The sequence below is a fragment of the Pseudopipra pipra genome, chromosome 14, assembly GCF_036250125.1.
Source record: "Pseudopipra pipra isolate bDixPip1 chromosome 14, bDixPip1.hap1, whole genome shotgun sequence".
Lineage (NCBI taxonomy): Eukaryota > Metazoa > Chordata > Aves > Passeriformes > Pipridae > Pseudopipra > Pseudopipra pipra.
In genome coordinates this window covers 14,692,433-14,719,025 of record NC_087562.1, presented here as the reverse complement: position 1 = coordinate 14,719,025, position 26,593 = coordinate 14,692,433, and the positions used below count along the sequence as shown (strand labels likewise).

The 26,593-nt window shown below is 42.2% G+C and overlaps 2 protein-coding genes across 3 annotated transcripts in view; both read left to right on the top strand.

Annotated features, from left to right (window-relative positions):
- LOC135422180 (uncharacterized protein F13E9.13, mitochondrial-like) overlaps positions 1 to 22,209 on the top strand; it is a 47,311-nt gene extending 25,102 nt beyond the window's left edge. Inside the window, exon 8 of one of the 2 annotated variants that reach the window (XM_064671215.1) lies at positions 22,132 to 22,209. In XM_064671215.1, the coding sequence (XP_064527285.1) occupies positions 22,132 to 22,139 (8 nt within the window). In that variant the 3' untranslated portion in view covers positions 22,140 to 22,209. Of the gene's footprint in view, positions 1 to 11,841; positions 15,772 to 22,131 lie in introns of those variants that run through there. The other variant, XM_064671213.1, reaches the window with a different exon arrangement.
- C14H19orf12 (chromosome 14 C19orf12 homolog) lies at positions 22,149 to 25,937 on the top strand. Its single transcript, XM_064671216.1, has 2 exons — positions 22,149 to 22,308; positions 24,531 to 25,937. The coding sequence occupies exons 1-2, from the start codon at positions 22,149 to 22,151 to the stop codon at positions 24,794 to 24,796; spliced, it is 426 nt and encodes a 141-aa protein (XP_064527286.1). The 3' UTR covers positions 24,797 to 25,937.
- Positions 25,938 to 26,593: the final 656 nt, after the last annotated feature.

Genomic DNA, 26,593 nt, shown 5'->3' with positions numbered 1-26,593 from the left:
CATAATCTGTTTCTCTGCTTACAGTTTGGATCTTTAGAAGTAGTAGAGCTAAGCTGTTCCTTGTTAAACACTTAAGGGTAGGAAAAGACGTGTGAGGGTAATTATCTTGATTAAAAAATTTGTTCATCTTATATCAGGTATTTTTCAAGGTGTCAAGAAGGGATTTGCTGATTTGGGCTAAAATTACTATTCCCTATCTATGTTTAACTCCTCTCCTTCCTGCCACTGTCAAATTTTTCACAAATTAATTTCAGCGTTTCAAATTTTCACTGTTTCACAAATTAATTTCAGTGTCAGCAAATGTTAGTGTTTCATAGTTTCTTTTTTCAAAGGACATCACTCTTCTTGAAATGAATGGGACAGAGATGCTGCTAGGTGCATGGATTACTGGGTTATTGAGTGTTTTGTTTATTAAAATGCAATTTTTGCTTCTGTCCTACTACCTGTGCAAAGGGAAATGGAATATCCAGTGTAGGGAGTAGGAGCTGATGAATCAGTGGGCATTTAGGACCTTTTTATTACTTAGTGAACAACATAAAGTGTAAAAGTGTAAGTTAAGTGTGCAAGAAATTTTACATATCTAAATTTGCCAAATCTGATAAGAAAACAAGTGTTCAAGATAGTAAACTCAGAATTTTTTGATGTTGTGCCACAGTCACTCTATTAGATGTGCCATGTCATGCTGCTGTCAGAAAGAGGTCACAGAACAGAGGACACTGAAATCATATTTCATACAAATGTGGGAGGAATCCCAAATTCAGCAGTAAACAAGGATGAAAAGGAAGGCAGCACAGTAAAGGCAAGAAAAGATGCTTAAGTTTCCTGCAGTTCCTGCCTCATTGTTCATTCCAGCTTCCTGCTTATTCAGTCTGCTTCTCAAGCCTTTCTTGTGCATATACATAGATTATAGTATGCAGAAGACTAAGAATAAGCTGAAGGCAGAAACTGACTTAATGAAGACATTCTTGTGAGAGAGAAAAGATTTTGTTGTCCACAGATGCGCAAAGAAAAATAGAAAAGCAGCTGCCCTTAGAAATGGAGTAAAAGTAGAGCTGAGTGCCACGTCATGATGCTTTAGTCAAAATCTGATGTATTGAAAACCTTTGAGAACTTCTGTGCTGTTGTACAGGGATATAACCAAGAGGTGAAACAATAAGCTTCTGTAAGTCTCGTGTCTTAGACGCTGCCCGGAGTAGTGTTGACTTTTTGTCGACTTTCAGATGACAAATAAGGATAAAAGGAAATAGCTTTCAACTGTTCTGTCATGGATGACAATGTTAATAACCAGTTTTGTGTCAAAAACTTCTGTTTCCTTAAGACCAAGCAATAGAGGTATAGTCACGTGCTATCATCTTCCAGAGGAGGCTTATGAAGGGCAGAGGTCTTCATCTCATTAGTTTCCATCTCTCCTCTGTGGGGAGTTAGTTTGTCTTTTCTGAAAGCATTTGTGGGCAGACAGCATAAAGGTGGTGGGAGAAATTTGTGAGGCAAGTGGGTGGATGGGTGGGGTGAAATGGAGCTGACATACACCAAACAAGTGCAGGCTTCTGGGTCACTTGGCCTGCAGAGTTAAGTCATTTACTTAACTTTTGTTAAGTTTACGTCCTGCAAACTAAGGATGTAGTTGGTCAGCAACAAGTTATTAAATTTATGGAATATCTGCCCAACACCCATGAGACAGCACTGGAGTTTGGGTGAACTGGGATGACTTATTCTATTCCTTGCTTATTCTTACTGCTGTTTATCAGCTGAAGCATTCATGATAGCAAATGCAGCTGGTGGCATTTGAGCTGTGGAAATTAGAGTCTGTAATACTGTTCTAACAGTAATTTGAGAATTTAAAGAATTATACAACTAGTATTTCAGTCGTGCACTAAAAAACCTTCAAGTTTCAGGAAATAGGTTTGTTTTTCACACTGCCTTGATCAAATGGCCAAAAATATTACAGGATTCCTCTGACTAACCACGGCTGCAGCAACATACCTGGTGAAATAATTCAGTGGTCCAATCTGCCTTGACAACTCCTGTGTAACTAAAAATAGGAGAAATAGAAGAGGAAATTTGTAGGGCTGGTAGTGGCTTGTATTTTTTCAATAATTTATCAAGATTCGAGAGCACAGATTTCCTTTGGGAAATATTAGTTCTAAGGTTTACAAAGTGCCTCAGTTGTAAATACCCATAAAAATGACAATTTGGTAGGTCGTATTTATTCTTAAGCGGGTCAAAGGACATTAGCGTATTCCTACTATATAAATCTGTCAAGTACAGAATTTCTTTATGCTCCCAAATCACAAAAGCGCCTCTTACAGTCAAGGAGAAAGCGTCACATTATTGCCAATCAAGGACAACAAGCAGGAATATTGATCTCTACCCAATAACTTTTGCCCTGCTCACTAAGTTTTTATCACTGAAACTGGACACATCAAGGGATTGGATTTAATATATACATATAGTGCTGATTTATTACAAGAGGAGAAATATGGTCTGGCCTTATTTCCAGCTCAGTATTTTAATGCTTATTTTGTTCCTTGCATGGAAGCTTTCAATGACTTTTCTACAGACAAAGTGCACAACTTTCAGATGAGAACAAGTTGCTCGGGATCTTGTCCAGACAGGTTATGAATATCTTCAAGGATGGTGTTTCCACAACCTCTCTGGGTAACCTGTTCCAGTATTTCAGTGGTCAAGGATAAGCTACTGAGTTAAAAAAATAGGCCATGTAAGTCACCAGGGACCAGAAGTCTGCTTATTTTATGATAATTTTATGAAATGAGCATCCTAGAGAGCAGCTCCCTGTTATTGTGTAATTACAAGTCCTGCTGGCTTTTTACCTGTCTAGGTAAAATATATGAGTCTTGATTAGTCTTTGGCCTTTTTAAGAGTTGGGGGACCCTTCCATAGAATAAACTGATGCAAAAGTAGCTGATGGATTTGCTGTTTGTGTTCCAAATACTGTGGAGAGAGCTGGAGAGGCCGCACCCTACTCTCCATTATTTCCTGATGGAGCAGGCAGAGGGACATATGTTTAATTTCTCCAGATGTGTCCTTCCCACACCAGACATTTTGTCAAGAGGGTTATGTTCAAGGATTATGTATGTTTGTCAAGATTTCCAGATGTCTAGTATTCCCAGCCTTTTCTCAGCACATGAGCAAATCCTTTCTACTGTGCATGAACAGCAAATCTGACACTAACTGGAAATGGCCACTGCACGTGGTGTGCACACTCACAGTGCATCCCATGTGGCTGGGGCTCCTGTGCATGTGCCCTCCTGTGGATTTGCACAAGCACAACAAATTGGATGTGTCCCAAACATTTTGGATTAACTCTGCATGTTTCAGACCATCTGTGCAACACATGTACCACCGGGCTGGTGATGCTTTAAGGGTTGGACACAATGCATACACTACACAGCTCCTGGTGATGCACTGTGGTATAGCAGGAGTTCAGAACAGGATCGTGGCACAATCAGACATCATGCTTTTCACTGGGAACCTCTAGGAAGAATTCTGCCATAGGAAGAAGCTGATTTTTCTTTTATCTTCTGACTTGTCACAGGTAATTGTGCATGAGCCTTACCCCACCTTCAGTGTGCTTTCCTATGGCACAGACTTCAGCAGGATCTGAGAAGGCACTGGGTTTCAATTTTGGGGGTGTGTTTCTTAACTGGAACAGATTTTCTTCACTAATGTAAATTCAAACAGAAGAGGAGAGAAAAAGAAAGTGAACAATTAGAACTTGAGAGGAAAACATGACCCAGGATACTCATTGTCTGTTTCCAGTGTCAGGTGGAAATGCTGAGCTCTGCCAGCTGCCTTCAAACCACCTCTAAGAACCAAGCCCAGAAAGAGACAGTGACAATGACTTCCATGTCACCTTTTCAGGTAAATACAGAAAGCTGTAGTTGCCAGAGCAGTGATGAATCATTACTTCCTTCCATCCGAAGAGCCTTGGGCTTTTTCCTCATCCAAACATTTAACTTACTTGCAGGGCTGACAGAAAAGCAGTAGATTTTTTTTTCCAAATATCCATTTGCCTTTCCATTTATCTACTTTGATCTAAAATATAGAACCTGATGGATGCCCTAGGTAAATCAAACATTTTCCGTCTGCCACAACGGTTTTGCAAATGCTTATTTCATGCCATTACCATTTTTCTGTTTCTAGCAGTAAATCAAAAAGTATCAGCCATTCATCCACTTTAAAAGTAATGCCTTTCCTTTGCATAATTACACATACCCAGTGGAGATCTGTATGCACAGTAAATCTATTCCTTTAAAAGGTTTCGCCTTAAGTACCACAGTGACATAAATTGGTGAAGCGCAAATTTATTTATTTAAAAGGTTTATTCTTTTAACTGATTGGGTAACTGTTACACTTCCATTGTTTGGTTTGGATGGGGAGAGCTTTATTAATGTATCAGTTTTAATTCTGCAGCAGATGTTGATGTAGAAAGGTCTCACTCCTTACAGGACTTGTAGCAATTGATATGCGTGTGTAATTTATTCTCATTACTGGTTTATTCTTAACTGGTGTTCAGGGGGTCTTCACTGTATCTCCAGTAGATCCTTGAGAATTAAATAGTTTAACGAATGTAATGAGCAAACCTGAAAGAAGTACATGTAAAGCAGCATATGTATTTGGATATTACCTCTCCAAATTTGCAAATAACAGAAGTACCATATTAAAGGAGAGTGAGAAATTGCCAAAAATAAAGGTCTTCAAGTAATAGGTGCCCAGGACAGTATTTTGGCAAGGTAAAGATTAAAAAAAAAATGGATCTTTTCATCATTCTCATGTAAACTTGCTCATCTTTGTAAGTCATTCTTGTAGCTCTCAGGGGTGTCAAACCTAAAGCAGACAAGCCCAGCTGGTGGAAGTCTGAGAGTGAAATGATGAATTTTTTAGCAGATCCAAGTTTATTTTTAGGCTTTATAGAATTATGTTTCATTTCCCTGTGAGTGAAATTGTAGGAAGTATCTTAGGAAAAAAAAAAATTAAGAAACTTTAGCAGAACAGCAAAAAAATAGCAAAACACTGGACCCCAACTACAGTTGAGCACGCAAATGTATCCTGATTGCATTTGAAATTGTGGCTACAGTTCAATCCTGCAAATATTTACATACATGTTCAGTTTAAAGCATGTGAGAATTCTTGAAACAAGCAGCAAGTCTGAAGAGACAGCAGACTGCAAGGTAGGTTATGACATGGGGAACTAAACAGAATTTCTATTGTGAAGGTATTTTTTGGTGCTGAATATGGCAGTAAATTTCCAGGTGTCTCTATTTTGTCAGGTTATGCAATAGAAAAAGTTTGGAAACATTTTGGAGGAGAGGAGGGTTCCTAGGAAGGTTTTGGGTCTGAAATCTCAGTTTGGTTAGTGAAGGTAATTTCATTAACACAACATATTCAATATCCTATATTCTTGGGATGAGAAGATGCATATGATAGTTACAGACCTAGCAAGGGCTGTTTATAGGAGGGAGGAAGTTTATTACATTTATTACATGCAGCTCCATGTCCCATGTCCACTAAAATCACTCTTCTGAGATTTTTGTTTTAAGTGGATCTGGCTTTCTGGGGTCTTTTCTAATACACTGAGTATATCAGAGGCTGCCAGCTGTCCTTTTTGATCAGAATTGATGGTGGTGGTTGCCATGTAGTTGCCTGTGGTAGAAACTGGATTAGTAAGTGACAAAGATGCCTCTTTGAATCCTGGGTCCTAGAATGTGCTCCTGGGAGCTGGGAGCACTGGAGGCTGCAGTCTTCCCCAGTGAAACAGCCTCCCCTCTGTTCTGCAGTTGGGAACCAGAGGAGCCACCTTAAAGGGTGAGAGAGTACCTCAGCTTCCAAACTGGCTCAATCTTTGTCTTCCCATGCGGTTTGCATCGATGCTAATCAATGTTAATTATGGTAGTGGGGCTTGTGATGTACTCATTATAAAAGCCATCCTATTTTTGTGTGCTTGTACAGTCTGTCACACAATAGAGCCCTGATTGGGGTTCCCTAGATGCTACAAATAGTAATACAAATTGTTATAATAATGAATATGTGGTTCATGGTGTAAGACAACCAAACTCAGTTCATAGAGATTGCCGAAGCATCACTTGATAATCCTGTTTGCTGTTACTGTGGCATTCTGGATATGTCTTGACAGTTGGGGCCCCAGTTAAGCTTTTGTTCATGTTTCAATAGGTGCTTCTTTTTAAATTTGCATTTGAGTCTGCGGCTGTCAGTGTAAGTATGTGCTTAAAGTTAGCTGTGCTTAAAAACCCCTTGTGATTCAGCGCCCTTAATGTGCTGGGTCCATGATCCCACCATCATTCCATGGGAGCCAATGGGCCTGAAGGATGGGCTGCCAGGGTGTGTGTTTCTTCCCTAGGCTGGAGGTTACAGATGCAAGAGGAGGAAGGTGCTTTCTCACAGGTGCTGGTTGGGTGTAGGTTGTATCAAGTGTTCCCAGTTCCTGCAGGGGCTGGAAGTGGATGGAAGCCCAGAGATGGGAGCTGGCACTTTCCTTCCTCCTCAGGCTGCTGTCTGGGCACCCTTGTACTAAGAGCTGATACCTGAGAGGTGCCAGTCTCCTGGGATGAATTTGGCCCAGTCCCACTGTTCTCCTCACTAGAAATTTCAGCAACATTGCTTATATAAATCAATTTGTGTAGGTAATTACAATTCATCCCCTGACTCTGCACCCCCAGGCCTCACCTCTGTGTTTCAGTGGCTTACATAGTCTCATAATTTTTTTTTCCAAAGGAAATTTTCCACAAAGGATCCCTTATTATCTTGTTATCTGGTTTGTTATGGATATTGGTTCTAGACCCAATTTTTCAATTCCCACCAGACTGCATGCCTGAATTTTAGTTATCTACGTGCAGTTTAGGTGTGTGATTATCTGCCTGGCTCTAGTTAGTTTTCTGTTGTGTATCACACTGTGCTGACCAAGCCTGTGTACAAAAATGTTTTAAATTTTAAAAACATTATATTATGTCTCCTGAGTGTGTATGTTGTTTTAAAAGGAATTTGAGTCAGTGTTGTTTCTGTGTTTGTAATTAATTTAAAATATTTAGTATAGCAGCTAGATTTTTCCCTGTTAACTGTGCTTTACTGAAATTTCATGATCTACAGCACACCCTAGTGATATCTGGAAACCATGAAGTTAGACCCAGTCAATTTTACTTCCTTTGTGTCAAAGCACATCTTAGGACTCCAGTAAGTAAAGCCAGAAAAGTAAGTGCCTAAATGCCTTCATATCCAACATGGGAAGTGATTTTACAAAACAAAAAACAGCCTTAGAAATTGAGACTACAGGCAACTCCTCTGTGAAAAGAATGTCTGTATGATGAGTTCACCTTGCTTGCAATCTACAACGTTTGACATATTTAACAACAGATCATGGGGAAAAGCAGCCCAGACTTATGTGAGAAGAGAGGAGAATGTTTATTGGGTTCCCATTTGGACTGGAGAGAGCAACCAGATGTAAATACAAGCATTGTGGAGGAAACATGCAGATAGGCTTCAAAGGGCAGAAACTCAAATGATCATTTACTGTCTTATAGCCAGAACACTAAAATTCTATATATTAAATTCCCTTTTTGCAGAATGTTAGGTCACTTGGTTTTTCAGGTGGTGGTTCCTGTATTTGGGTTTCAGTAGCCAACAGGCTCCATATAATCCTGCAGAGGGATGTGCACCTTCCTAACATTTAAGGCTACTGTGCCCTCACTTTATCCTAGATTTGTGTATTTCAGTCATTTGATTTCTTTTGAATTGTCTGAACACACAGAATATCAAGGGTTCTGAATTGGCTGCTGTTGACCCCATGATGGGGTGAGAGGAGAAAGCAGTTTTGAGGAGGACTCTGAGAAAGTGTAATTACATAGTCAAGAAGGAAGGCAAATATTTATCAGAGGTGAAATCAAATTGGTGACGTGTGGATAAGACTGAAAGAAAGTGAAAGCAATATGAGATCAGAGAATAGTACAGAATAATGGAATTGTAAGTTGTGGTGGCTGAAGGTAACTCTCATACGAGTTCTCAAAGAGAGGCAGAGGATTCATCAGAGAAACACAAGTTAAGTGTGTGACAGCTGTACTGAGCATCCTCTGTGGGTTCTGCTGAGCACTCAGGTGGCTCGTGGCAGTTCTGTGTGGCTGGAGTGTTGTTTTCTGTGTGTGCTTAACCTGCAAAGAACTAAGGTATCCCAGAAAAAGCAGGTTTGGCCAGCAGACAGGCAGTGCTGATGCTGTTAGAAAGGGCCATGAAACCCAGGCAGCTGATACCAGTACCCTTGTCCAGCTTGCAGCTCCAGCTTGGATCAACTGGGGGATCTGATCCCATATCTATTTTATGTACAGAGCATTCCTTGTTTATGTAAGGCAAAGCTGAAGATGGGGTCCTGCTTTCTGGCTCTCTCACGCATGAGAAACCTGTAATACTTTGGGGAGAGACAAGTTTCCTCTCAGACCTCTGCATTTCACTCTTGTCAGGTAATCCAAACAATAATGGAAATGAGCACTTTGTTTTATATAAATAAAAAACAAAAAGTTTGCAGTAATTTATGGTATTTATTTAAATGACATGCAAATTACTTTGTGAAACTTAGGGGGGAAAGCAGCACAACTGAAACAGCACAATTGTTTCCAAGAACATTCATTTCAAATCCACATACAATATTTCATTCATGCTTAATTATTTCCCCAATGCTAGTCTAAGCATTACTAGTTTCCTTTGTCTTTTTGCTTTTGCATGCAGCATGATTAGCAAAACTGCTTGTGCTCTACCAACTCCTGCACATATGGGGTTTAGCCTCATTGTTCAAGGGGTGGAGCAACAAGCAATATGAACACTCATGCTGCCAAATTTGGCACACGTGAGCCCTCCAAAGCATACAGATATCACCCCTTTCATTTAAATCCCCGTCTATATTTTGCATTGCTACCATAATGGCAACTCCATTGTCTGGGTGTATTATTTGAAGCAGCTTTTCTCCCATTGTTTGTGCACTGTAATCCTTGAGGTTTCTGTAGTCATCGTGAGCAGCTTACGTGAAAGAAATCACTTAGCTCGCTCAGATCACTCTCTCTGAACCTGCTGCCAAAGGAACGGGCCACAGCTAAAGCATGAGACCTGTGATCTTCCTGAAGAAAATCTCTTCAGTAGACTTTATGATTTCTTGCTTTTATGGGGCTCTATTCTTGGGTGTGGACTCAGGGTTCTCTTTTGTCCCCTGTGGGTTTTTCTGTGAGGCCTGATGGGAATATAGGCTGAAAAAAAAAAGAGTGATAGTGCTGGCTGTGGAGGTGTAACTTAACAACATGTTACACACGTTTCAAATACTAGCAGAGACACGGCTACTGTTTGACAGGAATTAAGGACAGTTGTTTATTCTGACTGCAGCAAAATCTTGCCCTTTTATCCTTCCATGGTATAGCTGGATTGGCACATCCTGCTGTGAGTCTTTCCAAAAGACTTTTGAGAAATTAATGCTTGTCAGCTTAGGGCAGAATGAAGAATCCCCTGGAACTTATCATAGAAAAAGGGCTGCCCAGTTCTTTTCCTTTCTAGCATTCTAGCATCTGCTTGGGCAGTGCGCTCTACTCCAGTAGGCACTTACCTCTTGTGATTATGTATATGCATACTGTTGTAGGTAAAGTCATTTGCCATTAGCTGTTCTGTATAAATTATGCCCGTTACTGGGTTTGAATGCACATAATTTTATTCCTGACACAGTCATTTGTAACATTTTTAAGGCAGTGGTTCCCAAAATGAGGGCTACAGAAAGCCAGCAAATGTCCCCTTTGTAGTTTGCAAAGAGTTTCCAGTTCTTTTTGTTTCCAAAGTCTACATCATGTTATAGAACAATTATAAATATGGTATAAACACTGTCCTGCTCTTTGTTTGGCTTAGCTCTTCAGAGAACTCTGTTGCAGCCACATAGACATTATGTGATCCCAGATGGTGACACCTTTGTGGCTGCACATGATGCTGAGAGGTGACCCAGGAGACAATATTAAAATATAAACTGTGTAAGTCTGAAAATCTCATTATAGCACATTTGAGTATTTGCAGTGACTTCTGGAAACTTTGAGTCTGGCCCATCACTGTAGATGGGATCACTTTTTTCATCTTCCTGCCTCCAGCTTACCATATGAGAAAAAATCAGGCAATGCAATCTGTACAGGCTTGCCTCTTCCACCCCACTCTCTGTCTGACTGTCAGCTCCTCTCCTGCCTGCCACATTATCAGAACTCAGACCCAGGAATGCTGGAGAGAATTGGTCTATGTACCTAGAAGAACAGGAAACTCTAAGACCTTTGTAAAATTTGGGCACTCATTCAGCACCCATGGAGTGGGTGTAAGGTTGGAAGTGAAGTCAGCCAATGACCCTAGATTTTGATGGGACTGAAATCAGCTTCTTTGTGCTTACTCTGCATCTCCAAAGTGTGATGTATGTTTGGGGCCAGAATTACACGTAGCTGAACATTTACTATTCTCAGACAAGCACCAGTACACATTATGGTACACGTTTCTCACGCCACTGAGTAGTACCAAGCATGGAAATGTATCACTGCTGTTATTCCAGACACCTTCAAATGTCATCCATCCTTGACACTAGAATGCTTTGTTCCTTAGCTGAATTTACAACAGACATTTTAGATCTGATTTTGACATTTGTCTACTTTATGGATGCCCTTTAATTAGAGGTTTGAAGAAACCTCAGATGCACTTTTCTTAGATACATTCTGCAAAAGAGTGGCCGTAGGAGATTGTAGTGTGGTTTTGTTTTTTTAGCTCCTCTCTGGAAACCTTGCAGGTATTTTGTGTAGCTATTTTTTTTAGCCAGGATTTTATTTCCCCTTCAGTGTTTATACATGCTATAATATATAAACATGTAAGCTAATTTCAGGACACTGATTTTACATTCAGAATTGCTGTAGCTTTTTGTTCTGAAAAGGTCACAAAATGACTACTCTGTACCAGTAAACACAATTAGTGAATTAGGCTGCTGAGGAAGTAAAAAAACAGAATAAAAGACTGCTGTAAGAGAGTCTAAAGAAGCAGGAGATAGGTAAGGTTATGCCTTAAGTACCTTTAACAGCTTGCTTGGATAGCTCTAGCTAGCAATGTCTGCTCCACTCCAAAGGACCAGCCTATATTTCTGGATCATCTTTCAAGACTGAGATGATATAAGGCAATTAATAGTGTTTTGTGACCTTCTGCACCAGTAGTCCATCTTTTTGGCATTGAAACTGATTTTGCCCAACTTGGCATTTTATCACCTAGGACTGCACGGGGAGATCAAAGAGACACCTTTTACAGCAGCAGTGGAATGATTTAGTTCAGTCAAACTGTTCTTCAAATTCTCAGTTTCCTACAAGCTGATGAGGCAAACCTCTTCTTTGCTTAATGTCACATAAGGTACATTGAAAGGCTGTGAAGAGGCAGATGTTCTATAGCTTCACTTCATATGCAAAAACCTGTTATATTCTTTATTTGCATTCAATTAGAAGTCAGACCCTGATGAATATCTAATGTAGGAAATGGGGAAAAGATTTGCCATCAAGCATATGGTTTGCTTGTAGTGGGTCTCAGTAACCTGCTATTGTGTCTTCCTGTAGTGATTTGGTCATTTCTGCTGTGTTATTTACACCCTCGAGCTCAGAGGTGAAGAGTGTTAATAGGTGACAATTAGAGTTATGTTCCTGCTTTTAGAAATGTTGCCTTTTTTCATTCCTTTTAAACAGCCATTCTGCAGTTGCAAAATTTCCTTACTAAGTGGCTCTGTTTAAGGGTTTAAATGCTGCAGCATTACTTTCGTATTCATTTTTTTTTTTGATACAGTTGTGCCTCGTTTGATCTTGTGAAGGCTCGCCATTTTCCTGGCAATCCAGAGTATAATATGAGGAACTCAGAAGTTACAAAACTGTTGTGTTGTTAGGAAGGAAAAGGTTCAAATTATCACTATAATATGAAGCAGACCTTCCAGAAGAGCTGCTGTTCTGGCTGTGACTCTGTAAGAGCACACATACCAGGGCATTACAGCACCAAGGGAGAGATGGAGCTTGTCTGGAGCCCTGGACATCAGAAAGATGTAAGCAAAACAGCTTTTCATCACTGCAGCAGAGGGTTTCCCACATTTCAGGGCAAAATGACAGAAACCTCATACCCTTCTAAACTCAGATGTGATCAGTAACCTGCTTTGTTACATCTTCCATTCCTTTCTTCTCCGTGGACCACTCCCACAACATGTTCTGAAGAACATATGACATTTCTTCCTTTCCCCTTTTCTCCTTGGTTTGATCTAACACTGTAAATTAAATCATCCTCACCCATATCCAAGCAATGCATTGATACCAAAGGGAAACCTCAAGGGTACTTTTAGGTGCTTTGCAAACTTAGGGAAATGGATCAATATTACTTAATGCATGCCCCAAGTTTGGAATAGCTTTTGTCCTGCCATTGTGATTAAAAAAAACAACAACCAAAGATTTTAAGAAAAATAAAGTGTAACTAAGTGAAGCAATGAAACTAAGTCTGTCACATACAGTTGCCTAATCCTCCTGGTTTCTCTGTGAATCTCTAGCACGGAAGAAAATTTAGAGAAACAGATTCTTTCTGTCCAACAAGATTAAGTGCTTCATCTTAAAAAAGAATCTGTCATGGTTTCCTGTGAAGGTAGTAGGTATTTCAGATAATTGGATCAGGTGTTTCTGGCCAGTTCCTTTAGACTGAGCCTGCTTCTGATAGGCGTTTTCTTGAGATGTTGTAATGAGCAAGCTGAAAGCCAGAATGAATCATTGTTTTGGTGGCAACAGCCCATCTCCAGCTGAAATCCTTCTTGGTGCCCCTTGGCCTATCTCTTAGTATGTCAAAAGCTGTGGAAAAATATGCAGTGAACGCAGCACACTGAGGACAGGCTGAATGGGCCTGCAGTTATTTTGGGTTCTGCTATATGTTAGGGAAGGACTTGACAGAAACCTGCCAAGTGGTTCATCAGACCAGAATGCCAGTGCAGCATTGCTGTGGTAGATTTCTGATGCCTGCCTTTGACAGATGACTCGAGGATTTGGGGGAATGAAAAGGAATGTGTTTTTTTCTCTTGGTTTTTAAAAGTATGGAGTTCCTAGTAACCTGAAGAGGAAAAATATGTAAAACATCCCGATACAGGAAATTAAATAGTGAATCAGTGCTGATAAAAGGGATGTAGGAAGAGCATGACATCTAGTACTTATAAGAGCCCAGCACACTGCAGTGAATACAGAATCACAGAATGGGCCAGATTGGAAGGGACCTCAGTGGGTCATCTGGTCCAACTTCCCTGCCCAGGCAGTGTCATCCCAGAGCACATACATGGCACAGGATTGTGTCCAGACAGTTCTTGACTATCCCCAGTGAGGTAGACTCCACACCCTCTCTGGACAATCACTTCCAGTGCTCAGTCACTGCACGGGAAAGAAGGTCTTTCTCACGTTCAGGTGGAACTTCCTGGGCATCATTTCCTACCATTGCCTCTTGTCCCATTGCTGGGCACCCCCGAGCAGAGCCCAGTCCATCCTCTTGGCACCCCCCCTTTACATATTTCTACACATTGATGAGGTCCTCTCTCAGCTGTGTCTTCTCAAGGCTGAACAGGCCCAACTCCCTCAGCCTTTCCTCATAAGAGAGATGCTGCAGTCCCTTAATATACAGAGAATACAGTGAGGGATTGACAGGATCTGATTTGGAGCAGGACCACCTTGAACTGCTGTCACTCCACCAGCTCCTGGAATTAAAAAGCATGTGAACATCTATCTCAGGTACTAATTACTTGTGAAAGGTGCGTGTTGAGGTGCATAAATACACTATGGAAGAAGTGACAGATCCAGGCAGAACACGCAGATATCCGGAGATACACGGAGCAGAGCTGTCCCTGCTGGCATTCAGGTGAGGAGGTGTGGGCTTTCCTGAGGCTGCAGGTGAGGAGATGCTCCCGAGGAGTGGGAAGCCGCCAGGTGGAGCCGCCGGGCAGCACATTCCCGTTGACTTCAACAGTTTGTGTAAGTGTAGCATGATTTATGTATATCCTTAAAGGATACACTTTCCATTGTTATCTTACATTTTCATTTTAGTAACTTTTATCATATTAAAAAAATAGACCTAATAAATACCTGCTGATGTAGCTCTAAAACCTGTGTTTATTTTTAACTGGAGTAGTCAAGTAATGATTCAGTTTTGGAATAGAGTGATAAAAATTCCCTCCTTTGCTGGTTGGCAAACTTCATTGCTTTTAATATTGTCCCTTGGAAGGCTGCTTACAGCTGGAATTTGGGGTGTTACTTTTTAAAATATACGTGGCATTTAGGTTCTTTGTTCATTTTAGGAATTACATTTGCCTTTTACATCCAAATCGTAAAAATCAAGAGCACCAGTAGACCTGTAACATTTTGAGTTGTTACACAGAGAGTTATTTTATGTGGTCGTATAAAGCATGGGGAGGTTAAGAAGTCCCCAGTGCAGCCACAGGAAAGGGACAAAAATTTTTTGTGAGTTGTATTTCTCCTTCATTTCCTCATCCTGCTTTTTTGTCTTTTCAACATGAAACAGAGGGGAGATGGTTTACCTTAAATCAGAAACGATTTCATAATGAAGGCTTAGTTTACAAAACCAAAAACCTCTGTTAATAATCCATTCTTGGGGAAATGGCAGCATTTTTAACATTAGGCAGTAATTTTTCCAAGATTGTACTGGTATTACGAACCAGTGTGATATTTCAGGAGCCATATGTGGCACAGCTGTTGTAATGCTTGTTTGATTACTCGTGGTGCTCTATCAGGCTGGCACGCTGCACTTTACTGAGCTGGTGACTGAAACAAACCCGGGTGAAAAGCACGCAAAAATATTGTGAGATTAAATTCTCAGAGCAGGGTCAGGGATGTCCTAACAGCTCCTCTCTTCCTCATCCTGTATCCCAGCTCAGCTGGCATTGGGATGTGCTGTTCCACAACCAGGTTCATAAAATCATAGAATGGTTTGGGTTGGAAGGGGACCTTGAAGATCATCTCATTCCAATCCCCTGCCATGGACAGGGACACCTTCCGCTAGACCAGGTTGCTCCAAGCTCCATCCAGCCTGGCCTTGAACACTTCCAGGGATGGGGCATCCACAGCTTCTCTGGGCAACTTGTGCCAGGGCTTCACCACCTTCACAGGGAAGAATTTCTTCCTAATATCTAATCTAAACCTACTCTCTGTCAGTGTGAAGCCATTCCCCCTTGTCCTGTCACTATGGCTCTTGTTAATAGTCTCTCTCCATCTTTCAGGTAGGCTCCCTCCAGGCACTGGAAGGCCGCAATTAGGTCACCCCTAAGCCGTCTCAACAATCTCAATCCTCCTGAAATAGAAAATGAAATAAAATTTAGCTATTTAGCTATGTAAGTGTGACTTTGCAAAATGTAAAACTGCTTAAAAGTTTCTGCCCAAACTGTGGGCAATTAAGATAAAATAGCTTAAAGAATAGGGAAGGCTTTTTAGCACGTAGAAAGGGGTGGGGAATCTGAAACTGTTTGAAATGATAAAACTTTATGTAACTACTCTATAAGGGTAAGAATAGGAAGTGTCTATTTAGATAAGGCAGACTGCAAAAAGAGTGTGTGTATAGATAATTTTAAACTTGCTACTTTCAAACTGTATAAAAAGCTATGGTATTTCTTTGCTCAGTGGAGTGCACTGGGGAAAAACACCTCCCCCTTTGCATTCCCCGGCCGTAATAAAAGTGCTTTTCAGATTGTTCAAAGGTTTCTTTGAATCACTCCCGGCCTTTCCTCGCGGGAGAGGCGCTCCATCCCTGGGAGCACCTCGGTGCTGTCCCCTGCCCCCGTGACAGTGTCACACCCGCACGGGGCCCGCCTGCCCTGTCCCCCGGCAGCGGGAGGAGGCGGCGGCTCCACAGCCCGGTGCCCGCGGAGGAGGCGCGGAGGGCCGGGATTGCTGCCCGGGCCCGGCCCAGCCGAGCCGAGCCCATCTGAACCCAGCCCAGCCCAGCCGAGCCGAGCCCATCTGAACCCAGCCCAGCCCAGCCGAGCCGAGCCCATCTGAACCCAGCCCAGCCCAGCCGAGCCGAGCCCATCTGAACCCAGCCCAGCCGAGCCGAGCCGAGCCCATCTGAACCCAGCCCAGCCCAGCCGAGCCGAGCCCAGCCCATCTGAACCCAGCCGAGCCGAGCCGAGCCCATCTGAACCCAGCCGTGCGCGGGCAGGGCCCGCGGCTGCGCTGGGGCCGCCCCTCCTCCGGCGCCGCCGCAGTGTCGTGCCCGGCCGGGGCCCGGAGCCGGGCGCTGCCGGCGGAGGTAGGCGGGGGAAGGAGGATGGAGGGGAGGAGGAGGTGGAGGAGGGAAGGGCCGCGGCGGACGGAGCGGAGCCCGAGCGGGCCCCGCTGTGTCCGCTCCGCTCCCCGGGCAGCCCCGGCCCGGCCCGCGGGGTTCGCGTGTGCGGCCCCGGGGAGGGCCCGGCGAGGCCGCCGGGGCTGCGGGGAGCGGGGCCGCGGAGCCACTGCAGCCCCTGGGGCCGCCCCTGGAGCCGGGGGCATCCTTTGGATCCAGGGATAAGACCCTTAAAGACGTTCAGACCCCACCGAGCTCCCCCTTGGCTTCAGGGAACCATTAGGGTTTGGGGGCAGCCCAGCCCGACCCGCCGGCCGCGGGCAGGGTCACCCGGAGCAGGGGAGCCGGGAACGCCCCGGGTGGGTTTGGGTGGGTTTTAGAGAAACTTCGGTGTATTTTGAAGGAACTCTGGGGGGTTTTGAGTGAACTCCTGATTTGTCTTCCCCTCCGTTCCCCCAGGTCACGTTTAGGCCGGAGTGTCTCTTCAGCAATAGTAAACCTGGAATGGGGCGCTGTAGGAAAATAAATAAAAAACTAGCTGTAATGTAATTAAATTTCGTCTGTTTGAAAGGGCTCATAATTACATTTTATGCTCAGCCTATTTTAGTCATAACGTTTTTAATAAATTTTGAAACATTCAGAACACGTTGATTAATTTTAATGAGGTGAAGTTTTATGTTTTTTAGCAGTGAGTCAGGGAAAATATCTTTAATTTTCAGGCTTAGTTTAGATTTTGAAGATATCAGTGCAGTGTGCTGCGCCAACTACCTCTACAGGGGAACAGCTCTGCTATTTGTGTTTTCTTAGTGTCATCTCTCTTTTCTTTCTTGACTATAAGTCTGATCCTTGGCTCCAGTATCAGCTAGCTGATGGAAGTGGCCTGTAACTTTGTTGGACACTGCCTTAAAGATGGAGAAACTGGCTAGGAAATGGAAAAAAAAATCACTCTTAAGTTATAAATTAGAAAGACATTGAATAGGTCTATAAAAATTCAGGGGTGGAAGGAGTTATGGCCAGTCTTTCACAGATACTTTGTAATTCAGCAGACCGGGTAAGGTGGATATCCTCAGTGCCTAGACAGGTTAGGTGGCAAATTTCCTTTTATATCAGTGGAATGACATAGTTCCCATTGAATATTTACCTGCATTTTGAGGCATCCAGGAGCCTTGTACAATGAGCTTCTGTGTTCCTAGAAGTATTTTGTTCATCTAATGAGTAAATTTGTTGCCTCTTGTGTTAAATAAGCCAATTAAATGCTTTGATAAATACACAGAAGAAGTAAGCCATGCTCTTAGGGTCCCAGTTCTTACAAAACAATATTAAAATGCTCTTTTATGCATTTCAATTGAATTCAGATTGTCTAGCAAATACAAGAGTTTTTTACCCTCTCCTAATATAATTGAAACTAAAAAAATTTAACATCTGAACAAATGTATAGTCAGCAACATAATTATATTATTACAGTAAATATTTGTAGATGTAGTGAATCCTCACAGTTGGAAAAGAAGAGTACCAAAAGCTGAGATAAGAATGGCAATCAGCATGTTTTAATCTTTACACCACTAAGTAGGAGTAAACCCTTCTTAGCAAAATAACTGAAAATTACAAATGCAGAGCAGGTTTAAAACTGGTTTATTGAAACCGAGTTTTACTGGCTGCTGATGCCAGTCATGATTTAAATCAGACAGACCACCTGCTTTGCAGATATCAAGTACTAGACTGGGCTCTAAAGGTGGGATTTTCTGAAAATGATGATTTAGGAGCACAGGTGCTCCTCAAGCCAACAGTATGTGTATGGACCAGTCCTCCTTTGTGGATGGGAATATGTTGATTTGCTGTCTGTCCACCCGCTCTTATTGAAATAATTAATGAACTTCTGGCCTGGTCAATCATCAGGTCACATCTCTGTGCACACTGTTGTTTGTGAAGTCATGTTCTTTAGTCTGCCTCAGTTGTTGAGTACCTTGTGTTTGGTTTTGCTCCAGTGCTGTTCTGATGTTCCTTGTAAGAAGTTGCGCTACAGATAGAGCTGTTGCTGTACAACTGAGACAAGAAATTGTCCTGTGTGATCTCCTGGACACACAGGCTTGTATAAATGTTTGCTGAGCCCTTGAAGTGAAACAGTTTGAAGATCTGCACAGAGCACTTGTATGCTTTCTAGCACTTGTGTGGAGATTCTCACCTCACATCCTTGCTTATCACCAAATGGTGTCCACCACGATAAAGATAGCTGCAGGTAAGAGGACTTAGTCCTATGTCCTCATCGCTTGTTAGGTTTGGAATTTGTTGTGTGGGTGTTTTTTTGTGCTGTGCACATTTGCAGAGATGTTTACTGAAGAGTTTACTGAGTTAACTCAGTAAGAGGCTGTAACGAGCAGTGAGGACAACTGGGTGGTGGGCCGGGCTGCGTTAGAACATCTCCTGTGGGGACATTTGGGAAGGTGTTCATTTTTCTGTAAGTGGGACAGTGAGCCCAAGGATTAAAAGTGCTTTTGCTTGTCTAAAGTCATCACTCTGTGAAGGGGGAAGTAGGATGATGAGATGGGAGTGTAAAATTGAGAAGAGCTGAAATGAGGTTCACACCACAGGGTAATCTGGGGACCCTCTTTAATTATTTGCATTAGCAGGACTTTGAGTGAGTTGGGTACAATGTTATTTTAATTCTTCATATGGCATTTTTCTTCTTAGGAAAACCTATTGATTGTAGGTTCAAAGTTGAAATACAAACACATAATATTTGGATAGGGAGAGCAGGATCATTGCTCACTTTGATCCCCTGTCCTTGGGGTGAAAGAGAGAGCATCATCTAATTTAGTCAGAGAGAAGTAGAGAGTCTAATACCTCGGATGAGTATTTGGGGAGACCACAAATACAGAAGGAATGCAGTAGAACAACAAAGGAAGGTCAATTAAACAACAAATCTTGATTTCTCAGTGGCTTCATGTTCCAAAACTCTTGGGTTTGGTTTTGGTTTTTTCTCGAAGTGCAGAAGATTCTCAGTGCCATGTAAAGTCAGTAGGAGCTGTGGGGACTCAGCACCTCTGAAAGCTGGGGCACAGTCTTAAGGATGTTTTTGACATTTCTGTTTCTCCATTAGAGCAAATCCAGTATTTCACGATCCTGGTGTTTCTTAACATCTGGGTGAATTCCGTAGTGAATAATTTGGTAATAGGATCAAATTGCGCTTTTGTTTACTTGTCACTTACACAATCAGAGTCTATAAATATTTTTGGCTATCATGGGATTCTACCTCTGACACACCAAACTTAGAGCTCCGTTTGTTCTATTCTGTCTGTTACTGTATTGTCAAAATATCCTGCTTTGATGGCCTGCAGTGTATGACTAAAAAAGTACTGCTCACAGTCTGGGTTTTTTTACCTTTAAGCCACTTTGAAGCTGGTGGTAAAAGGGTGTTTTATTTATTCAGAGGAACCCCAGGGTAGAGCTGATTGCCTTTGCACTGTTTGCAATGCCACGTCAGTGTAAGGTCAGCGTAAGGACACGTCCTGGTGTTGGCCATGTGCAGGATGGAGTAATGCAGGTTGTTTTCTATGGGCAGCCAGCTGCAGGAACCTGGGGCTTCAGCTTTGGGTGTCTCTGCTCACAGAACATCATTTCACATCTATTACTGTTAGATTGGTTTAGGAAACTGTGGAATTCCATCGGTTTGACTGGGGGAAAGCAGATGATATCACTCTCAGAGAGAGCTGTGTGTGTTGTCAGCTCTCCAACTTGTCTTGTCCCACCCGTGCTGCAGAGCCTTCATGCTGTAGAGCTTCATGTGAGACATTTGTTGGATTTAGCCCAAAGAGGAGATGAAAATTCATTTCAGCACATTGGATTAGTCCTAGGGCATGCTAAGGAGGTGCTGGACAGGCACGATTGAGCTTCTGTCTCACTGAGGGGAGGAAGTGAATCCTGCAGCACTTCAGGCTGCCTGGTGCCGGTGAGAAGGTTACTCTCGAGTGGCAAACTGCTCACCCTTTGCTAGGAAGGTAAAGACAAACACTTAATCATCTCATTTGCCATCATTCCCAGGCAGTGTGAGCTGTACCAGTTGTATATTTGGTGGGGTTTTTTTTCCCCTACTGGTCAGACAGAGCAGCTGTTATTTTATTACTCTGAGCTTGAATCACATTGAATGAGATGATGTGTAACTCTGGAAGCAGAGCGTGTCGCTCTGCTGTCTCTAACCAGCACACACTGCCATGCTGATCCACTGCTGTGTCATCAGCCTGCCAAAAACCCAAAAGCAACGGTGGTAAAATGATGACACTTGGATGTTTTCTTTAGACTGGCATGAAGATGAATGAAGTAGTGAGAGAAATCAACTATTTGATGAATTTCCTACTGTGCCTCTTTGCCGCTATGGAGCATAAGCGGTCCCTTCCCAAAACCCAGACTTTTGTTTAGTGTCAGCAGCACTTGGATACTGCAGGGACATGGATGATTTGCAGTCAGCCATTTTACTGCAAAAGAAAGCTTCCGCTGTCACAGAAGTTAATTTTTAATATGAAAAACTGTGTGATACCACTCCACTTTCACTTTGCACTGAGATCTGTTCAAGAAAGACTTGAAGACAAGTTGGCATGGGCTGAGAATGTATTGCACATGCTCTGGGATAAGAGGTGTTCTAGGGGCTGAAAATCAAATGTTCTGTAGTGCTGGCATTACATGTACAGCAAGAAATCTGCTGCTTGTGTATATGTGATTATATTTTTAATCCTATCGAATACTTTTTTTTTTTTTTTTTATTCCTGCAAGCCCTTTCCTCATTTGGTGTGCAGGATGGGAGGTATTTGCTAAATGAGCAGCAGCAGCAAGTGAATGGTGTGGAAAAGTTTTGGTCTCAGAGGGGTCACTCTCAGGGACAGGTCTCTGCTCCATGTTCAGGACATGTTGCAGTGTGTAACAGGGCTGGGGTCCCGTGTCTCTGCCTCCTCATACATGAGAGTTGTCTGGTGTGTCTGCTCTGAGTCCTGACTGCTGTACACATACACCCCTGCATTTCTGATGGCCTGTCTCCAGAGCATTTTTTTCCCAATCCCAGGTTTTTCCTCTGACTCCTTCTGAAATCTGTTCCCTTCCTCAGGCTCTTTGGTTGCTACAGAGAGCCTACCACCTTCAGAAATCAGCATGGAAGTGTTTAAGCCTGTAACAAAACAGGGAGAAGAACTGGTGTGTGAAAACAACCAACTGATTTGTGGCAAGAATTAGGACAGGGAGAAAATACCTGATAGATTTGTCATTTACAATCTGCTGGTTGTGGTAGAGTGAGGCTCTGCTTTGTCTTTTTCTCGGAATGGTTGCGTGATGCTGAACACACATGGGACTTGCTCAAGGCAAAAGCAATGTACTGTAGAATTAGGTACTACATACTGTAGAATCTCTGAATTTCTCATGTTAGCTCAGCTGGTTAGAGCATGTAGGTTGTGAGTTCAATCCCTGTATGGGCCATTCACTTAAGAGCTGGACTTGATGATCCTTGTGGGTCCATTCCAACTCAGAATATTCTGTGAAATTTCTGTGAAACCAGTTTTCTCTGGTCTGCTCTGAGGTCTCATTTGCAATTTCAGTAATCTTCAGCTGTTTGCCAGTAGGGTTAGTTTTCTAAGAAGTGAAAGAGAAAGCAGTTTTGCACACAGTATTTTCTGTGTGTCTGTCCTTTTTGACTTACAGACTCGCAAACACTGGTTTTATTCCTAAAATTCATTTAGCAGCCAGATTTAATCTCTGTTACAGTGATCAAATGCTAACTTAAAACGTTCTTTCCAGGATCTTAACTCGCCAAGATGCCCATCCCTGTTGATGATGTGATGCAGCTGCTCTGCCACGTCTCTGAGGCGAGGGGGATGAAAGCTGCTGTCAAACACTCAGGTCGGGGAGCACTGGTGGCAGGTGCCACAGCCTTTCTTGGGGGTCTGATGGGAGGTCCCCCTGGAATCGCTGTAGGTAAGTGTGTTTTGCTTTGGGAACAAGAGGGTGGTTAAATCCCTGAGTGGAGAAACTAGGAAGTCTGTGTAGTTGGTGTAAGTTGAAGGAAAAGAGCATTCAGTGTTGAGATTTCGTGCCTTGGTGGGGAATAAAGAGGAGAGGGGTGAGACAGGGAGGAAGGAGCACAGAGATGATGGCAGCAGTCAGGGGGATGTTGGTACCTGGTGGCACAGAAGAATGAAAATTGGGGTGTGGAGTGAGGTGAGTAAGCATTCTTAACCTTAGCAAGAGACAGGATCACCTTCCAAACGATCTTATTACAAGTTATGTTTATTTCTTTATTTTAAAAGTTCCTGCTATTAGTTTCTCGATGAACTTTTTTTTTTTTTGTCCTCTGGGATTCATTATTCCCTGTCACTTTGTTTTTTTTCCTGGCATGGAAAATTACAGGAAAGCCGAAATCTAATAGTAAAGAGCTGTCTCTCCTCTATAACTCTTGAATTAAGAGTTGTCTAGTTTAAAAGCTGCCTTGCCACTGTCCTGTCAGTCCTGGTCCTTGAATGCTCCTTAGTCCTGCAGGCAGTTCCAGCAATTTCACAGGCTTATTGGTATTGGAGTGAACTGCAATATTCCTGTGTGAGGGTTAGCAAGGTTGAGTTACAAAAACATAGGGAAATAATGTGTGAGGAGTGATAACAGAAAATCCAAAGTGAAGCTGTGTATTTACTCCTATTACAAGTACAAAGCTTAATTAATAGCCAAAATAGTGTTTTGACAAACATGACTGAAGCTATTAGGAACAAAGAAGGGAAATTAAGCTTTTGTAAGAGATTTGTAAGCTTAAAATCAGAAGTAAAGATAATAATGTTATAATGTAAGTGACCTGATTCTTGAGTGAGGTGATGAGAAACACTGAAGTTATTCTTGGATGTGTTTTCTCTTAAGTGTTTGTTTAGGCCTTCATAATGTCTCCCAGTCCCAAGTATATATAAACAACCCTGAGTATTTAGGACAGTTAGAGAAACATTTGCAGTCAAGTGCACTTTCACTTACACAAACAGCCTGGATGGCTGTGGGACTGGGTAGCAGGCATTGTACTTCTTGCTGCCTTGCATGAAGAATTAGAGGATGAGTTACCTTCCATCTGCAACAGTAAATGGAGGTACTTGCAGCAATCCTGCTTTTTAAGAACTGCTTGCTCTGAGAATGGGTTGTGGGTGTGTTGCCTGGGGGGGAAAAGTGTGATCATGTAACAAATCTTGTGCCAATGGATGTGGAGCTTAGACATCAATACTTCTAGTGCCTTTTGCATTAAGTGCCCCTAAATCAGGTATTGATGTTCTCGTAAAAGTCCCTTGAAGATGAATTCAGCCATCGTAGGCTTTCAAGTATTTCTGTGGTATCATGGGAAAAATTGCCAACTGAGTAAAAGCTGCAAATTACAGAATTTTTGTCTAATGAAAAACTGCATCCCTGTGAGTGCGCAAGTGACTTTTTAGGAGCAATTGTGGGGGTGGCAGTTTTGGGGGCAGGGTGGGTTCTGACACCTCTCCGTGGTGAGGGTTCTCCTTCCTTCCAGCAGGGTGTGTGCTCTGGGCAGCGGTGTCAGTCGTGTGAGTTGCTGTGGTGCAGGTCAGACTGGTGTCAGAGAACAGTGTGTAGGACTGCCAGGCTGCTTTCTCAGCAGCAGCCACAGTCACAGCAGCTGTAGAGGATCCCTCTGCTGTTACCTTGATGACCTGGAACCCTCTACTTCCCCCGAGCATGTCTTGTCCAGCTGGTGTGGGTGGGCCATGGGTTTAGTAGATGAAAGCATGAATGTGTCCAATGGTTTAGTCTCTGAGCACCTTCAGGGCTGGACTTCATGGGAGTATGAGGCTGCAATGTGTGATTCTAAAGAAGCAGAAAGCTTGGATCAGTCTGGCAATCTCTAGTAAGAGTAGTGTTAATGACAGTTGTTGGTCTGGTGTTTTCCTTGGGCGTGGTTTTATTTAGTAGTAGAGCTTATCCTAAAGAGACCAGTGTCCTTGTGTTTCTGATTTCTAGCTTGAAGCTATTACCATTGATTATGTAAAGAGTTTCTTTGTGATTGCTGTGAATGTAAAGTGCTTTAGAAATCCTTCTTGGTGCTTTGAGTATTGTGTATAAACCTAGTTAAAGAAGACACATTGTTGATGAAGGCTGTGGATGGGATTTCAGGCTTTAACTGGTAAAGACTAACAACTCTCTGTCTTTTCTAGGTGGAGCATTTGGTGGATTGCTTGGTGCCTGGATGACTTCTGGACAGTTCAAACCAGTCCCTCAGATTTTGTTGGAATTGCCTCCTACTGAGCAGCAGAAACTCTATGATGAAGCTGTTGATGTTATCAGGCACTTAGACTGGACGGATGTTGTTCAGCTGACTGCTCTGGTCATGAGCAATGCTGGTCTGCAGCAGAAGCTCACAGCAGTGCTGGTCAATTATCTCTCCAAAGAGCTGAGAGCACAGATAGAGTACGGAGAATGAACCTTTACAGAGCAGGCCTTTTACACTGTAGTGGGTTTTATTGGCAGTTGTGATTCTGCAACATAGCAATTATTAGTTAGCAGTACCAATTATAAATATAGGCAGATCTAAGTATTGTTTGGGTGTTGGGTTTTGGCATTTGGGATTTTTTTATTATTTTTATTTTATGTGGATTTTTAAGGATAGTGTTAGATTGAAGCATTAACCTGACACTGACTCGCTACGTAATTTTGAATTACTCTGCACTAGGACTGATTCAAATCGCTGAAGGGAATTACATTTCTCTTATGTTAATGTAACACCAGTGAAAATTTTCAAAGTCATTGTGTTTTATTTAGGAAATTTATTTCTGTTTGTGTAAGTGCTTTAATTTTTTTCTGTGAATGACAATAAGGTGCCAAAGTAGCTAGGGCACTTCAAAAGATTTTACCTACTGTTTCAGTCCTGCCAAGGGAAATTATAAGAAGATATGTTCTTCTACTGTGAACTCAAAGGACTCAATCATTACTTTGTTGTTTGTCACATTTTTATTGCAATTCTTGAGTTATTTATTTCTTTATGTAAGAAGTGAAGCAAATGCCTAAACAAGATTTCAAGCAACAGGAAAACAAACTGTGAACAATTTCAATTCAATTTTCACTTTCATTTTCACCAAGTTCCTGGTGCCCTAGAATGGGAAAGCATGGCAAGAATATTCTTTTTAAAAAATGGGGAGCTGAGTCTGCTGGTTTTATATTAGCCCCAGCATCAGGGTTGTCATTTCAGCATTGGTTTCTTGACTGAATCTGAACAGCTGGTCCTCTGTTTTCATTAAAATATTCATAAGAAGCATCACAGTGATCTGTGTTTTGTGTTAAATGAAATGAACTCTTTAAGAATTAAGCCAGGCTTGTACTGGGCAGCCAGCAGTTGGCAGCAGTGGTGGTGGTGGGGTGGAGGGATGTGCCAGCTGCAGTTATTACTATAAGCATCAAATGCCATGTTGCTAAATGTCCCAGCCAGTTGTTCACATTTGGTTTCAAGGCACTTGTAAAACAAGTTTCTAAGTAGAGAATTGTGCAGGTGTGCCTTCTTTTTATGTAAAAACAAGTGAAAGTGCTCTGATAGTTCATTTTTTGCCTAAAATAAAGGTCTAGCTCTCTGTGTGTGGTGAGGTTTCTAGAAGCTGAGGTTTAAATGATAAAGCTTTGAACTCAGAAGTAGCTGTTGTATACATTTGGTTAATTGACTTCTGCAGGTACCATTTGCCATTGATAAATTCAGTGGAGTGCAGGGCAGTGATTGTTCTCACTTCTTCAGTGATGTGAAGGAGGAAGTGAATGGTAAGTGGGCACTCCTAACCTTGTCACAGTTTCATAATGCCAAGTCTGAAATCAGTGGGTTTTCAGTTTCATTGACAGATTACACACACTGTAGCTTTTTCAAGATTTTACAAACTTTGTATATCCATCTTAGAATACTATTTTTATGACTGGAATTACTTCTATTTGCAATTTTCTGGTTATGTCACATATTAAATTAGTATTTCCAAAAAAACACACTGCTAACAGTGGCAGATGATTGAATGATCCAGTGGGATGGAACTTGCCATCTTATGCTCAGCTGTTCAAACCCAGAATGAGGAGCTGACATCTGAGTGTAGAGCAGGCCATAGGAAAGATGGGGCTTCCAGTTCATCTGTGATAGTATTTAGTATTTAAAGAGATCATTACAAGTTTCAGAGTAGTTCAGACATCAATATCATGACCTTCATTTTACAAGTATTCATAAATTTGGGCCCAAACATAAGCAGTGAAT